The following is a 16,990-nucleotide window of genomic DNA, read 5'->3' as shown; positions in this document are numbered from 1 at the left end:
AAACTTCTATCAGAGGTTTATCCGTGATTACAGCCGGGTGGCCGCCCCTTTAACTGCTCTGACGTCTTGCACCAGAATTTTCTGTTGGACTTCTGAGGCAGACCGAGCATTTCTGAACTTGAAGAGCCGATTCACCAACGCGCCGATTCTCTCTCAACCTGACACTTCCCGTCAGTTTGTTGTTGAGGTGGATGCGTCTGTGGGGGTGGGCGCCATCCTGTCCCAGCGTAGCTCCACTGACAGTAAACTCCATCCCTGAGCCTTCTACTCTTGTCGTCTTTCACCAGCTGAGAGAAACTACAATGTGGGTAACCGGGAGCTTCTCGCTGTGAAGCTTGCCTTGGAGGAGTGGCGTCACTGGTTGGAGGGAGCGGAGCAACCGTTTGTGGTCTGGACTGACCACAATAATCTGGCTTACGTGCAATCGGCTAAACGTCTCAACTCCCGTCAGGCCAGGTGGGCTTTGTTTTTTGGACGCTTCAATTTTTCCCTGACGTTCCGACCTGGGTCGAAGAACGGCAAAGCGGACGCCTTGTCCCGGATGTTCTCAAAGACGGATGAGAGTGGGGCCAAGACTGAGACGATTCTTCCCCAGAACCTTGATGTGGGAGCCGTTACATGGAGGATTGAGGAGGATGTGATGGCGGCCCTTCGGACGCAGCCCGGACCCGGTAACGGTCCACCTGGACGGTTGCTCGTGCCTGAGTCGGTCCGTTCTGCAGTTCTTCAGTGGTCCCATGCCAGCAAGATGGCTTGTCACCCTGGCGTTGCTCGGACTATGGCGCTACTGCACAGACGATTTTGGTGGCCTGCCATGGGAGAAGATACCCGGAGGTTTGTTGCCGCATGTCCTGTTTGTGCTCAGAACAAAAGTACCAATCGGCCCAGCTCTGAGCTTCTTCACCCCCTACCTATTCCTCTGCGACCTTGGTACTGGATTTTGTCACGGGATTGCCCCCTTCTGTTGGGAACACGGTCATTCTGACCATTGTGAACAGATTCAGCAAGTTTGCTCATTTTGTCCCTCTCTCCAAGCTTCCATCTGCCATGGAGACGTCCGAGATCCTGGTTAGGGAGGTTTTCAGGGTCCACGGATTGCCCAGTGACATTGTTTCTGACCGTGGTCCTCAGTTTACCTCTGCTGTCTGGAGATCCTTCTGTTTGGCCATTGGAGCTACAGTCAGTCTCACTTCTGGATTTCACCCACAATCTAATGGTCAGGCGGAGAGAGCCAACCAGAAGATGGAGTCCACGCTGCGTTGTCTTGTCTCCTCTGATCCCACCTCTTGGTCATCTCAATTACCCTGGGTCGAGTATGCCCATAATACCCTTCCTTCATCTGCCACTGGGATGTCCCCCTTCCAATGCCTGTACGGATACCAACCTCCCTTGTTTCCTTCTCAGGAGAGGGATCTTTCGGTTCCTTCTGTCCAGGCCCACATTCGTCGTTGCCACCGGACCTGGCATCGGGCCAGGAAGGTCCTCCATAGAGTTTCTGACCGGTATCAGATCCAGGCGAATCGCGACGTATTCCTGCTCCCGCTTATACCATCGGAGATAAGGTTTGGTTGGCTACACGGGATCTTCCTCTACGGACTGAGTCGAGGAAACTGTCACCGAAGTTCATTGGTCCATTTGTGGTGGAGAGAATCATTAACCCTGTTGTGGTCCGACTCAAATTGCCGGCAACGCTTCGAATACACCCCAACCTTTCATGTCTCCTGCCTCAAGCAGGTTCTCCTCAATCCTCTGTTGCCCCCTCCTCCTCCTCCTCCTCCTCGGATGATCAGAGGTGGTCCTGCTTACACGGTGCGCCGCATAATGGATTCCAGACGGCGGGGTCTGTTTCCAATATCTCGTGGATTGGGAAGGATATGGTCCAGAGGAGAGGAGTTGGATTCCTCGGCGTCAGATCCTTGATGACTACCTGCTTCGTGACTTCTACCACCTCCACCCAGGCGCTCCAGGTAGTCCGCCCGGTGGCGTTCGTGGGAGGGGGGGGTACTGTCACGAATCCCGCTTCCTGAGTCTGTGTTTGCCTGTATTTCTGTCCTGGAGTGTGTTTCCGGTGTCCTGGAACGCACCCTGTCTGGTTGCCGGGCAATGTAGCCAGTTGGGAGTTCTGATTACCCGCACCTGTATACCCGCACCTGTATCCCATCAGCTATCTGCACAACTGGTCCTGATCATCATCTCTCCTCTTCATAAGCCCGGACCTGACATCCATTCCCTGCCGGATCGTTAGCCATGAACAGTATGTTGTGCCAGAGTATCAGCCTCAAGTTGGATAGAATTTGTTTTGTTGCTAACTAGCCAACAGCTAGCCAACGTCTTCCGAATAGAACTCAACAACCCGGTCGCATTCACAGGTAGTATCACATTTTTCATTTCATTTCATTACAGTACAACGGTTTGATTTGTTTGATCGTAGCTAGCTACATAGCTAGCTACTTAGCCGTCTTTGTATCAAAGATAATTGTGTAGTCTAGAGCGATTTTTCTAGGTTAGCTAGCCAGCTATTGTCGTTCTTTTAACGCAACGTAACGTAATCAACACTGCTAGCTAGCCAGCTAGCCCCCGAATAGCAGCACTGTAGAAACTATTACACTCAACGGAACGACTTGATTAGTGTAGTGTCAACAACGCAGCCACTGCCAGCTAGCCTACAAGGTCAACAACACAGCCACTGCCAGCTAGCCTACTTCAGCAGTACTGTATCATTTTAATCATTTTAGTCAATAAGATTCTTGCTACGTAAGCTTAACTTTCTGAACATTCGAGACGTGTAGTCCACTTGTCATTCCAATCTCCTTTGCATTAGCGTAGCCTCTTCTGTAGCCTGTCAACTATATGTCTGTCTATCCCTGTTCTCTCCTCTCTGCACAGACCATACAAACGCTCCACACCGCGTGGCCGCGGCCACCCTAATCTGGTGGTCCCAGCGCGCACGACCCACGTGGAGTTCCAGGTCTCCGGTAGCCTCTGGAACTGCCGATCTGCGGCCAACAAGGCAGAGTTCATCTCAGCCTATGCCTCCCTCCAGTCACTCGACTTCTTGGCACTGACGGAAACATGGATCACCACAGACAACACTGCTACTCCTACTGCTCTCTCTTCGTCCGCCCACGTGTTCTCGCACACCCCGAGAGCTTCTGGTCAGCGGGGTGGTGGCACCGGGATCCTCATCTCTCCCAAGTGGTCATTCTCTCTTTCTCCCCTTACCCATCTGTCTATCGCCTCCTTTGAATTCCATGCTGTCACAGTTACCAGCCCTTTCAAGCTTAACATCCTTATCATTTATCGCCCTCCAGGTTCCCTCGGAGAGTTCATCAATGAGCTTGATGCCTTGATAAGCTCCTTTCCTGAGGACGGCTCACCTCTCACAGTTCTGGGCGACTTTAACCTCCCCACGTCTACCTTTGACTCATTCCTCTCTGCCTCCTTCTTTCCACTCCTCTCCTCTTTTGACCTCACCCTCTCACCTTCCCCCCCTACTCACAAGGCAGGCAATACGCTCGACCTCATCTTTACTAGATGCTGTTCTTCCACTAACCTCATTGCAACTACCCTCCAAGTCTCCGACCACTACCTTGTATCCTTTTCCCTCTAGCTCTCATCCAACACCTCCCACACTGCCCCTACTCGGATGGTATCGCGCCGTCCCAACCTTCGCTCTCTCTCCCCCGCTACTCTCTCCTCTTCCATCCTATCATCTCTTCCCTCCGCTCAAACCTTCTCCCACCTATCTCCTGATTCTGCCTCCTCAACCCTCCTCTCCTCCCTCTCTGCATCCCTTGACTCTCTATGTCCCCTATCCTCCAGGCCGGCTCGGTCCTCACCTCCCGCTCCGTGGCTCGATGACTCATTGCGAGCTCACAGAACAGGGCTCCGGGCAGCCGAGCGGAAATGGAGGAAAACTCGCCTCCCTGCGGACCTGGCATCCTTTCACTCCCTCCTCTCTACATTTTCCTCCTCTGTCTCTGCTGCTAAAGCCACTCTCTACCACGCTAAATTCCAAGCATCTGCCTCTAACCCTAGGAAGCTCTTTGCCACCTTCTCCTCCCTCCTGAATCCTCCTCCCCCCCCCCTCCTCCCTCTCTGCAGATGACCTCAACCATTTTGAAAAGAAGGTCGACTCCGATCCTCGTTTGCTAAGTCAAACGACACCGCTGGTTCTGCTCACACTGCCCTACCCTGTGCTCTGACCTCTTTCTCCCCTCTCTCTCCAGATGAAATCTCATGCCCGCTGACCCTATCCCCTCCTCTCTTCTCCAGACCATTTCCGGAGACCTTCTCCCTTACCTCACCTCCCTCATCAACTCATCCCTGACCGCTGGCTACGTCCCTTCCGTCTTCAAGAGAGCGAGAGTTGCACCCCTTCTGAAAAAACCTACACTCGATCCCTCCGATGTCAACAATTACAGACCAGTATCCCTTCTTTCTTTTCTCTCCAAAACTCTTGAACGTGCCGTCCTTGGCCAGCTCTCCCGCTATCTCTCTCTGAATGACCTTCTTGATCCAAATCAGTCAGGTTTCAAGACTAGTCATTCAACTGAGACTGCTCTCCTCTGTATCACGGAGGCGCTCCGCACTGCTAAAGCTAACTCTCTCTCCTCTGCTCTCATCCTTCTAGATCAGGGGTGTCAAAGTCAAATGGACGGAGGGCCAAATAAAAAATTTAGCTACAAGCCGAGGGCCGGACTGTTCGAATGTTCATTGAAAAATTTTTAAATGACGCATATAGTCTAGTGAACCTAATTGAACCTACTGAAAACCTAACAAATATATTCCAATATGATCAGATAAATAAAGCAATATTTTCTTATGGCTCTGTCAGTAATCTTTAATTTTCAACAGACACAAAAGACAAATTTCCTTTATATAAAAATCCCCATAACATGAACATTAAATGAAAGAAACCGGTATTCAAGGCACCATCAGTAGCCTATATTTTCTATTTTAGCAAAAGTGGGCTAAATTTACTTCAAAGAAAAAAACAATAATAGCAATTTTCTATCATCCACTCAACTGAAATATTTTTAAAATATAATTGGATTGAAATACAATAAAATAAAGTGCAAAAATCTATTAATCAAAAACAACACTTTGTTTAAGGAGAAGTAACATGCAGTGAAAACAAATATTAAACTTTAACTTTTAAACTTGAACTGAGTAAAAACTCTAAATATGTGATTGCACAGTAATGTTCACTTGTTTGAGGTTGTGGGTGATACTTGGTGGTGTCCCATCTTTTCCACAAGTTCATCAATGTTCGGGGTAAGGTTCTGAGCTGAGGAAATCCTCAGAATTGAGTGGAGGTGTTCAGCAGTAAGTCGACTTCTGTGTGATGTTTTGTTCAAGTTCATCAAAGAAAACAGTTGTTCACACAGGTATGTGCTGCCAAACATAGACAACGTTTGAGCAGCCTGGATGCGCAGCTGGGGCATTGTGTCGGGGAGGAAACGGGCGAACTCCGCAGCACCCACTGCCGCATATTTTGCCCTCAGTGCATCATTGCATTGGAGGTCAATCAACTCCATTTGGAGGTTTGGTGGTGAGCTTTCCACGTCAACAGCAAATGGGTTACCGAGCAGTTCCAACCTGCTTTTTTGTGCTTCAAAGTCAGCAAATCGGCGTCGAAAGTCAGCGGCAAGCATACCTATTTTATCAGCCAACTGTGCGCTCGGGAACGCACTGGTAGAGAGCTTCTCTTTCATGGTCTGGCAGCTGGGAAAGTGGCTCAAATTTTCTTTCCGCATCTGCGTCTCCCACAGAGTCAGTTTGGTTTTAAATGCCTTCACTGTACTGTACATATCAGAGATGACACGATCCCGACCCTGCAGCTGCAAGTTCATTGCATTCAGATGACTCGTAATGTCACACAGAAAAGCCATTTCACACAGAAACATTTCGTCTCGGAGTTGTGTTGTGTCTTTCCCTTTGCTGTCCAAGAACAGACAAATCTCCTCACGAAGCTCGAAACATCTTTGAAGCACCTTTCCCTGGCTTAGCCATCGCACCTCTGTGTGATAAGGCAAATCACCATGCTCCGTTTCTAACTCCGTCAGAAATGCCTTGAACTGGCGGTGATTCAAACCTTTGGCTCTGATAAAGTTAACTGTGCGCGTGATGATGCTCATTACATGCTCCATTTTCAAGGCTTTACCGCACAACGCTTCCTGGTGTATGATACAATGATAAGCTGTCAGCTCACCTGTCGCGTTTTCCTCTTGCATCTTTTCCTGTATCTTCGGCACCAGTCCGCTCCTGTGTCCACACATCGCAGGTGCTCCGTCGGTTGTCAAACCCACGAGTTTTTCCCAAGGCAGCTCCATCTCATTTACACATCTTGACACCTCTTCATACAAATCATGCCCCGTAGTTGTGCCATGCATAGGACGTAAAGCCAAAAACTCCTCTGTCACGCTTAGGCTGGAGTCCACTCCGCGGATGAAAATTGACAACTGGGCAATGTCAGAAATGTCGGTGCTCTCATCCACAGCCAAGGAATATGCAATGAAATCTTTTCCCTTTTTCACAAGCTGCTCTTTTAGATTGATGGACAACTGGTCTACTCTCTCGGCAATGGTGTTTCTGCTCAGACTCACATTTAAAAAGAGTTGCCTTTTTTCTGGGCAAACTTCGTCACAAACTTTAATCATGCAGTTTTTGATGAAATCCCCTCCGTAAATGGCCGGGCTGATTTAGCGATCTCTTCTGCCAAAATAAAACTGGCCTTGACAGCAGCCTGGCCTTGTGATTTGGCTTTTTTGAACAGAGCCTGTCGAGATTTGAGGCCTCGTTTTAATTCCTCTGCCTTTTGTAGCCTTTGTTCCATGTCCATATTCTTGTTTTTGTCCGCGTGTTTCGTTTCATAATGTCGTCTCAGATTATACTCTTTCAGTACCGCCACACTTTCTCCACACAGAAGACACACAGGTTTTCCAGCTACCTCCGTGAACAAATACTCCGACTCCCACCTTGTTTGAAACCCCGGTTCTCAGTGTCCACCTTCCGTTTTGCCATTTTTGATGGGTATCTGAAAGTTAATTTTACTGTGATGCTGACAACTGCTGTGCCAATAAATATTGAAATGAAGCAGCCTACTGCTCGGTGCGTCACCGTTGCATTGTGGGAAATGTAGTATTGGTGCGTGTAAAAGATCTGCGGGCTGCCGGCTTGCTGCGGTCTGCGGGCCGGTTCTAATAACAAATCAAGATCATCCCAGGGGCCGTAAAAAACCTTCTCGCGGGCCGGATGTGTGTTCTAGATCTATCGGCTGCCTTCGATACTGTGAACCATCAGATCCTCCTCTCCACCCTCTCCGAGTTGGGCATCTCCGGCGCGGCCCACGCTTGGATTGCGTCCTACCTGACAGGTCGCTCCTACCAGGTGGCGTGGCGAGAATCTGTCTCCTCACCACGCGCTCTCACCACTGGTGTCCCCCAGGGCTCTGTTCTTGGCCCTCTCCTATTCTCGCTATACACCAAGTCACTTGGCTCTGTCATAACCTCACATGGTCTCTCTTATCATTGCTATGCAGACGACACACAATTAATCTTCTCCTTTCCCCCTTCTGATGACCAGGTGGCGAATCGCATCTCTGCATGTCTGGCAGACATATCAGTGTGGATGACGGATCACCACCTCAAGCTGAACCTCGGCAAGACGGAGCTGCTCTTCCTCCCGGGGAAGGACTGCCCGTTCCATGATCTCGCCATCACGGTTGACAACTCCATTGTGTCCTCCTCCCAGAGCGCCAAGAACCTTGGCGTGATCCTGGACAACACCCTGTCGTTCTCAACCAACATCAAGGCGGTGGCCCGTTCCTGTAGGTTCATGCTCTACAACATCCGCAGAGTACGACCCTGCCTCACACAGGAAGCGGCGCAGGTCCTAATCCAGGCACTTGTCATCTCCCGTCTGGATTACTGCAACTCGCTGTTGGCTGGGCTCCCTGCCTGTGCCATTAAACCCCTTCAACTCCTCCAGAACGCCGCAGCCCGTCTGGTGTTCAACCTTCCCAAGTTCTCTCACGTCACCCCGCTCCTCCGTTCTCTCCACTGGCTTCCAGTTGAAGCTCGCATCCGCTACAAGACCATGGTGCTTGCCTACGGAGCTGTGAGGGGAACGGCACCTCAGTACCTCCAGGCTCTGATCAGGCCCTACACCCAAACAAGGGCACTGCGTTCATCCACCTCTGGCCTGCTCGCCTCCCTACCACTGAGGAAGTACAGCTCCCGCTCAGCCCAGTCAAAACTGTTCGCTGCCCTGGCCCCCCAATGGTGGAACAAACTCCCTCACGACGCCAGGACAGCGGAGTCAATCACCACCTTACGGAGACACCTGAAACCCCACCTCTTTAAGGAATACCTAGGATAGGATAAGTAATCCCTCTCACCCCCCTTAAGTTTTAGATGCACTATTGTAAAGTGGCTGTTCCACTGGATGTCATAGGGTGAATGCACCAATTTGTAAGTCGCTCTGGATAAGAGCGTCTGCTAAATGACTTAAATGTAAAATGTAATGTAAATGTTTAATAGTGTAGTAGGGAGTTGATGGTTTAATAGTGTAGTAGGGAGTTGATGGTTTAATAGTGTAGTAGGGAGTTGATGGTTTAATAGTGTAGTAGGGAGTTGATGGTTTAATAGTGTAGTAGGGAGTTGATGGTTTAGTAGGGAAATAATCTGACCTTGATTTCTGTAAATTTAGATAGCTGGGTGCTACACTAATTTACCAATCTAAAACATTTTAGCTGATGTGGGATAATTGAGTGACTATTAGTGACTGACATAACAAGAGAAAAACTGTTGGTGCACAACCACATTTCGATATTGCACCTTGTGTATTCGACAATTGTACCTTGCAAAAGTTGAGACCCAGACTGAGTTCCCAAAAAATTAATGTATTAAAGTGCTGCCTGCTATCCAAATGAAGAATTTGAATAATCATTATATTTCTATGATTCCAACAGTTCACCAAATAATTAGGCCTAGATTGTTGGTTCATATCATGCAGCCCTACGTGACAAAGTGTGTAAATTGTAACATGAGTGCAGGAAATGCAGAATATTTTTGAAAATGCTGAAACATTTTTGGGGTTGAAGTTGGATTGAACAGTATAAAACAATCAGAATGTAGAATGCCCCATTGAAATCACTTAAAATGTATGTGTTGCCACTCTAGGGTCATGAACTACTCAAAGCATATTTAGAACTTTAATTTTTCCAAAACATCAAATACCATCAAAAACGTGAAAAATATTGTGATAAGATATTCTGGCCATATCGCCCAGCCTAGTTCATGCTTATTTTATTATAATTTATGGTCAGCTTGCTGCAAGTAGTTATTGTAAAATACACAGTAACTTACTTTGGCTGATCTCTGTCACTCTTACTGACCTGATGGTGTGGCAGGAAGGTCAGTTTGCTGTCAACCAAGAGGTTGAGGCCAGGTGAGGCTGAATCTCAAGTATCCTCACCACAAAGAACACTTAGTACTTGTCAACTCATGTTAAACTGCAGTTGAAGTCGGAAGTCTACATCTTAGCCAAATACATTTAAACTTTTCACAATTCCTGACATTTAATCAGAGTAAAAATTCCCTGTTTTAGGCCAGTTAGGATCACCACATTATTTTAACAATGTGAAATGTTAGAAGAATAGTAGAGAGAATGGTTTCCTACATCACATTCCCAGTGGGTCAGAAGTTTACATACACTAAATTTAGTATTTGGTAGCATTGACTTTAAATAGTTTACCTTGGGTCAAATGTTTCGGGTAGCCTTCCACAAGCTTCCCACAAAAAGTTGGGTGAATTTTGGCCCATCCCTCCTGACAGAGATGGTGTAACTGAGTCAAGTTTGTAGGCCTCCTTGCTCGCACATGCTTTTTCAGTTCTGCCCACAAATTTTCTATGGGATTGAAGACAGGGTTTTGTGATGGCCACTCCATTACCTTGACTTTGCTGTCCATAAAGCCATTTTGCCACAACTTTGGAAGTATGCTTGGGGTCATTGTCCTTTTGGAAGACTCATTTGCGACCAAGCTTGAACTTCCTGACTGATGTCTTGAGATGTTGCTTCAATATATCCACATCATTTCCGCCCTCATGATGCCATCTATTTTGTGAAATGCACCAGTCCTGCCTGCAGCAAAGCACCCCCACAACACAGTTGGGATGGTGTTCTTCGGCTTGCAAGCCTCCCCCTTTTTCCACCAAACATATTATGGCCAAACAGGTCATTATGGCCAAACAGTTCTATTTTTGTTTCATCAGACCAGAGGACATTTCTCCAAAAAGTACAATCTTTGTCCTCATGTGCAGTTGCAAACTGTAGTCTGGCTTTTCTATGGCGGTTTTGGAGCAGTGGCTTATTCCTTTCTGAGCAGCCTTTCAGGTTATGTCGATATAGGACTTGTTTTACTGTGGATATAGATACTTTTGTACCTGCTTCCTCCAGCATCTTCACAAGGGCCTTTGATGTTGTTCTAGGATTGATTTGCACTTTTCACACCAAAGTAGGTTCATCTCTAGGAGACAGAACGCGTTTCCTTCCTGAGCGGTATGACGGCTGTGAGGTCCCATGATGGTTATACTTGTGTACTATTGTTTGTACAGATGAACGCGGTACCTTCAGGCATTTGGAAATTGCTCCCAAGGATGAACCAGAGTTGTGGAGGTCTACAATTTTTTGGGGTGACAATGTATTTTCCAGCATGATACAGCACCTTGCCATAAGGCAAAAAATGATAACTAAGTGGCTCGGGGAACAAAACATCGATATTTTGGGTCCATGGCCAGGAAACTCCCCAGACCTTAATCCCATTGAGAATTTGTGGTCAATCCTCAAGAGGCGGGTGGACAAACAAAACCCCACAAATTCTGACAAACTCCAAGCATTGATTATGCAAGAATGGGCTGCCATCAGTCAGGATGTGGCCCAGAAGTTAATTGACAGCATGCCAGGGCGGATTGCAAAGGTCTTGAAAAAGAAGGGTCAACACCACAAATATTGAATCTTTGCATCAACGTCATGTAATTGTCAATAAAAGCCTTTGACACTTATGAAATGCTTGTAATTATACTTCAGTATTCCATATTAACATCTGACAAAAAAATACCTAGACACTGAAGCAGCAAACTTTGTGGAAATTAATATTTGTGTAATTCTCAAACTTTTGGCCACAACTGTACATCCAGATCCCATCTAACTAATGCATTGCATGTATAGCTGGGTGAATCCCTCATCTGGGCTGACAGCTTTACCCCAGCTTGGCCTTTGAGGCAAGGACCCCTCACCACTCACAAGTCAATTGGCAAGACCCAGATTATGGTATTCCATCAGGGGGGATGGCTTACTGTAGCCTGGTTCCAGATCTGTGTGTGCTGACTTGCCAACTCCTATGGCCAGGGGAATAAGCTTCCTCTGATCTGATCAGGATGCAGCTGTCTTCTTACTGATAACTCAATCAGTGTCCGATTGAGATTTTGGTTGAGGTTTATTGCAGCCCCCTTAGCTATCATTATCTCTTTATATTAGTTTAAGGACCAGCAATTGAAATGGGTTTAGAATATTTATTGCAGAAATGGAATGGATGTAAGAATAAGGATTCAGGAGGGGAATGAGAATAGACCGGATGAAGCCATGGACTGCAGATGAAGGATCCTTAGGGATTTACTCTGTAGGTTTTGGCCAGGAGTTTCAGGTAGACATCACCGTCAGGCCGTGGTAGTTGGGCTTCTGTAAGGATGGCAATCCCCTAAGGAGGTCCTTGAAGGAATGTAAGTAATATGAGATAGGTGGCAATGATTTGGAGGCTGGTAACTCAGTGTCTTGAAATGCAGCACAGAGGGCATGCAACACAAAACAAAGAGGAGGAATGACTGTTTGGTCAGGTTTAAACAGAGTGGTATTGGTGATTAAGAAGAGTGAGAACAGGTGGAGACTGGTTATCAGTTAGTAGCAGCTAGAGCTTGTTTGAGGTGCTACGTTCAAGGCACCTTAAGTGTTGCCAACAGTAGTGGATGCTGATGGTTAGCAGCTGGTGCTTGTTAAATTGGCAACTAGCTAGTGTTACATTCAAGTGTGGTCCTCTCTCCTGAATTTTTGTTAATTCTTAACACCATTAATCAGTTAAGCATTGAACCAAATATTGTGTGTTATAGCTAGCTAACAGTATCATAATACACTGATCCAAGAGGGGTTCACCCCATGCTTATGAGGTCAGAAAGTTAAGGACGGTCCAGACACCACATGCAAGGTTACCATTTACTATGTAGCCCAGTTACCACTTGAAATTGCAGTCCAGAAGTGGGCCAGGTCTGGTTCTCATCATGTTATGATGATTTTTTAAATCCAAGCAGTAGTACATCGATGGAGGCTTTGTTTTTTGTTTCCATTATGATGTGACGTCTCTGTCACTTCAATCTCCTCCTAACAAATAGCATACATGACCCCTGTGTAACTCATGTCTTCAAGTTTGTGGTGACACAAATGTTTCTGTCCTGACTGACCCCATTCATGTTTCAGTGTTATCCACATTGTCCCACATTTACACTTGAGTGGGACAATGTTATCTGATGCAGTGTTAAATCAACTCCTGAATCAAGACTTTGCAACTCTAGAAATGTTACACTGAAAAATCAACACTAGAGCATAGATTCAATCAGATTGAGTGTTAACCAGCTTTGGCCAACACTGCAGATGTTTTGACGGTGTTCGAGGTGTTACCATGGTTAAAACAGACATATCGGTAAGCTGCTGCTCTTGTGTCACAAACCACTCACTTTCTTATTATCCCTACTGTGTTAGAAGTTCAAAACGATGCTAGAAAGTGTAGGCTGCATCTATGTGAGAAATAATGACTCTCGAATGTCAAACCATTGATGTTAGGCCATTGCATGTTTTCATGTTAATTTGGATGTGGGATTTATAGCCTACAAGTCTAATTTGAGTGTTTGAACTTGTAACACAGCTGCATGAATTTCTAACACAGCTGCATGGGATTTGTCGGATCATAGTAGGTTGCAACGAGCCGTTTGTGGATATGACAGCTCGAACGCAGTTCCACCTCCGACACCACCAAAACAACCAATATGCCGATGTCAATCTGATTTAATCCAGTCCTAGGTCACACTGGCTAATTTGCTGTGGTGGAGTTCAGATGGTATTGTCTTGTCACGGAGGACTCACATTGGCTGGAAATCATGGCCCAGCCTCTCCTCCATGTGTGAGGATGCTCTGAAATGAAATGGCTTTTTAATTGTTTCACAAAGGTAACAGTAATTAAGATGTTATGCAACAACTTAAGAGAGGTACACACAAACACATACACTCACACAGGGCTGAGGGAAAATATAAGCAGAGTGGATCGCTAGGTTTAATTATCTGGTTTAAGATGGAATCTAAAAGGCTATCTAAAGAAAAGTGTTGGTTAATTACATATCAGTGGGTGGTACGGTGGACTGGAAGGGTAAAACATATTGAGGTCTATAATAAAAGTATAATTAACAATAGAAGAAAGGGGTTGAGAGGGTGTGGAAGGTTGGTTTGGAATGGGGGGATGGGTTGGAGGGTAGCAAGGGCATCATCAGGAAGACAGGAAACTGTCAAGGGCATGTCACTAGAGCCTCTCTGATCCTATCCCCTTTGGCCTTATAAGAATACTTCTCATTTCACTTTGCGATCCATTTGCAGTTTACTCTCTGCATATTCTGTCTCTATTTTATTATTAAGGAGAATATTCCTTTAGAATGTGAACTTACATTATGCTGTCTTTTTTTCTGCTACAGTGAGATATCTCAGAGTGACTGCACCAGGTACATAAGAAACCATGCATTCCTCTCTCTCCACAGCCTGACTGAGATGTAAGTGTCACACACACACATACACACACACACACACACACACACACACACACACACACACACACACACACACACACACACACGCACACACACACACACGCACACACACACACATACACGCACACCATATTACAGAATTTTCCTCTCCCAGTTCTGAAGGTTTTAATTGGTGAGATAACGTTTTGTTCCATTGAAGGTTTTGTATTTGACTGTGTTTACATTTTCTTAGAATACCCTAATAAGTTACTGTAATAGACTGGTTTGTTTGAGGATTTTGTTGTGGGTCTTTTAACTTTTTTCAAAATCCATTTGTCTGGATTGAACACAACAATTCATGCAGAATATTACTTATTTACTTAATCCTCTTCATTCCTGTACAGAATATTACTGTAACAAAAAAATGTACACGTATGATTCACAAGTGCACTTATCATGAGTAAAAATATGTTACTTGATTGGGATGTTGGAAATCAGTGTTAAAGTTTTCTAAATAAATGTTTATTGTGATGCTTTCTTGTATTCCTTAGACAGATACAGAACATCAGAAATCTGATCAGTATAGAGAAGGGGGCCTTCACTGATCTGCCCAAGCTGAGATACCTGTAAGCTTTTATGGCAATATTATTGTTAGTTACCATACTACTGTAATTCCAGCTACAACAACTCAGTTTGTCAATATTCCATTTTGGCATTTTGTTTACTTGATGAAATGCTGTCACAGCTTTGTAACACACACATTTCACCCACTTTAAAAAAAACTCTTTCCCCCTCTTCTCTCTCTTCCAGGAGTATCTGTAACACAGGAATTATACACTTTCCAGACTTCTCCACCATCTCCTCCCTGGTCATACTGGAGTACTTCTTCCTGTACGTATCCAGAATCTAAAACTCGATGACATAATATTATAAACTGTGTGGTTCAAATCAAATTTTATTTGTCACATGCGCCGAATAGAATTACAGTGAAATACTTACTTACCAACAACGCAGTTTTAAGAAAATACCTTAAAAAAGTACGAAAAACGAATCATTAAAGAGCAGTAGTAAATTACAATAGCGGGTGCTACATACAGGGGGTACCGGTACAGAGTTAATGTGTCAATGTGTGGGGGCGCCGGTGTCGAGGTAGTTGAGGTAATTATGTAAATGCAGGTAGGGTTATTAACCTCTAGCGACGAGCAATCCCGTATCCGGGAGCGTAATCATAGCCTCAAGCACATTACCATAACGCAACGTTTCCTATTCATGAAAATCGCAAATGAAATGAAATAAATATATTCAAACACAAGCTTAGCCTTTTGTTAACCTCTTCAACCTATGGGGGCGCTATGTCATTATTGGATTAAAAAACGTGCCCGTTTTAAGCGCAATATTTTGTCACGAAAAGATGCTCGAATATGCATATAATTGCCAGCTTTGGAAAGAAAACACTCTGACGTTTTCAAAACTGCAAAGATATTATCTGTGAGTGCCCCAGAACTGATTTTACAGGCGAAACCAAGATGAAACTTCAAACAGGAAATGAGCAGGATCTTTGACGCTCTGTTTTACTCTGGTCTCCTTATATGGCTGTGAATATGCTGTGAACGAGCTTATGCGCTATGCCGTTCGTCCAAGATGTCTGCAGCATTGTGACGTATTTGTAGGCATATCATTGGAAGATTGGCCATAAGAGACTACATTTGCCAGGGGGCCGTCCGGTGTCCTTTGTCTAATTTGGTGCGTAATTCCCAGTGGCAATTTTACCGTGCGATACAAAAGGAGACTCATACTTCCAGGAACGATACATCATTGAAGAGATATGTGAAAAACACCTTGAGGAATGGTTCTAAACAACGTTTGCCATGTTTCAGTCGATATTATGGAGTTAATTTGGAAAAAAAAGTTTGGCGTTTGGATAACTGAATTTTTGTTTTTTTTTGGTAGCCAAATGTGACGCACCAAACGGACCGATTTCTCCAGCCCAAAAAATCTTTCAGGAAAAACTGAACATTTGCTATCTAACTGAGAGTCTCCTCATTGAAAACATCCGAAGTTCTTCAAAGGTAACTGATTTATTCAATGTTTTTGCTGTTTTTTGTGAAAATGTTGTCTGCTAATGCTAATGCTAAATGCTAACGCTAAATGCTAAATGCTAGTTTGCTTTGGTAGAGAACCATATTTTTGAAAATCTGAGATGACAGTGTTGTTAACAAAAGGCTACTCATGAGAGCTAGCATATTGATTTCATTTCATTTGCGATTTTCATGAATAGTTAACGTAGCGTTATGGTAATGGAATTGAGGCTTTAGTCATGATACCGGATCCGGGTTGGCTCGACGCAAGAAGTTAACCACACTGTCATCTCAGATTTTCAAAATATGCGTTACAGCCAACGCTAGACAAGCATTTGTGTAAGTTTAGCATGGCATAATGCTATGCTAGGCTGTGCTGGCAGCAGGCAACATTTTCACAAAAATAAGAAAAGCAACCAAATTAAATCATTTACCTTTGAAGAACTTCAGATGCTTTCACTCAGGAGACTCCCAGTTAGATAGAAAATGTGCCTTTTTTCCAAAAATAATATTTTTGTTCATCCTGCTTGGCTGAGAAATCGACAGAAAAATACTTCAACTATAATGCATTAGCATAACGCAACTCTTTCTATTCATGAAAATCGCAAATGAAATGAAATAAATATATTGAAACACAAGCTTAGCCTTTTGTTAACAACACTGTCATCTCAGATTTTCAAAATATGCTTTTCAACCAAAGCTATACAAGCATTTGTGTAAGTGTATTGATAGCCTAGCATAGCATTAAGACTAGCATTCAGCGGGCAACATTTTCACAAAAACAAGAAAAGCATTCAAATAAAATAATTTACCTTTGAAGAACTTCGGATGTTTTCAATGAGGAGACTCTCAGATAGCAAATGTTCATTAAAAAATTATATATTATTTGAGTAGGAGAAATTGCTCCGTTTTGTTCATCACGTTTGGCTAAGAAAACCCCCCGAAAATTCAGTCATTACAACGCCAAACCTTTTTCAAAATTAACTCCATAATATCGACAGAAACATGGCAAACTTTGTTTAGAATCAATCCTCAAGGTGTTTTTCACATATCTATTCAATGATAAGT

The 16,990-nt window shown here is 44.8% G+C and overlaps 1 protein-coding gene across 1 annotated transcript in view; it reads left to right on the top strand.

Annotated features, from left to right (window-relative positions):
* LOC124040313 (lutropin-choriogonadotropic hormone receptor-like) overlaps window positions 1–16,990 on the top strand; it is a 48,590-nt gene that overhangs the window by 10,834 nt on the left and 20,766 nt on the right. Inside the window, exons 3-5 of the mRNA XM_046357377.1 lie at window positions 13,794–13,868; window positions 14,396–14,470; window positions 14,655–14,735. Of these exons, the coding sequence (XP_046213333.1) occupies window positions 13,794–13,868; window positions 14,396–14,470; window positions 14,655–14,735 (231 nt within the window). The remainder of the gene's footprint in view (window positions 1–13,793; window positions 13,869–14,395; window positions 14,471–14,654; window positions 14,736–16,990) is intronic.

Source organism: Oncorhynchus gorbuscha, linkage group LG07 (assembly GCF_021184085.1).
Source record: "Oncorhynchus gorbuscha isolate QuinsamMale2020 ecotype Even-year linkage group LG07, OgorEven_v1.0, whole genome shotgun sequence".
NCBI lineage: Eukaryota > Metazoa > Chordata > Actinopteri > Salmoniformes > Salmonidae > Oncorhynchus > Oncorhynchus gorbuscha.
The sequence above is the reverse complement of the archived record's forward strand: the minus strand, read 5'-3'. Positions and strand labels throughout refer to the sequence as shown.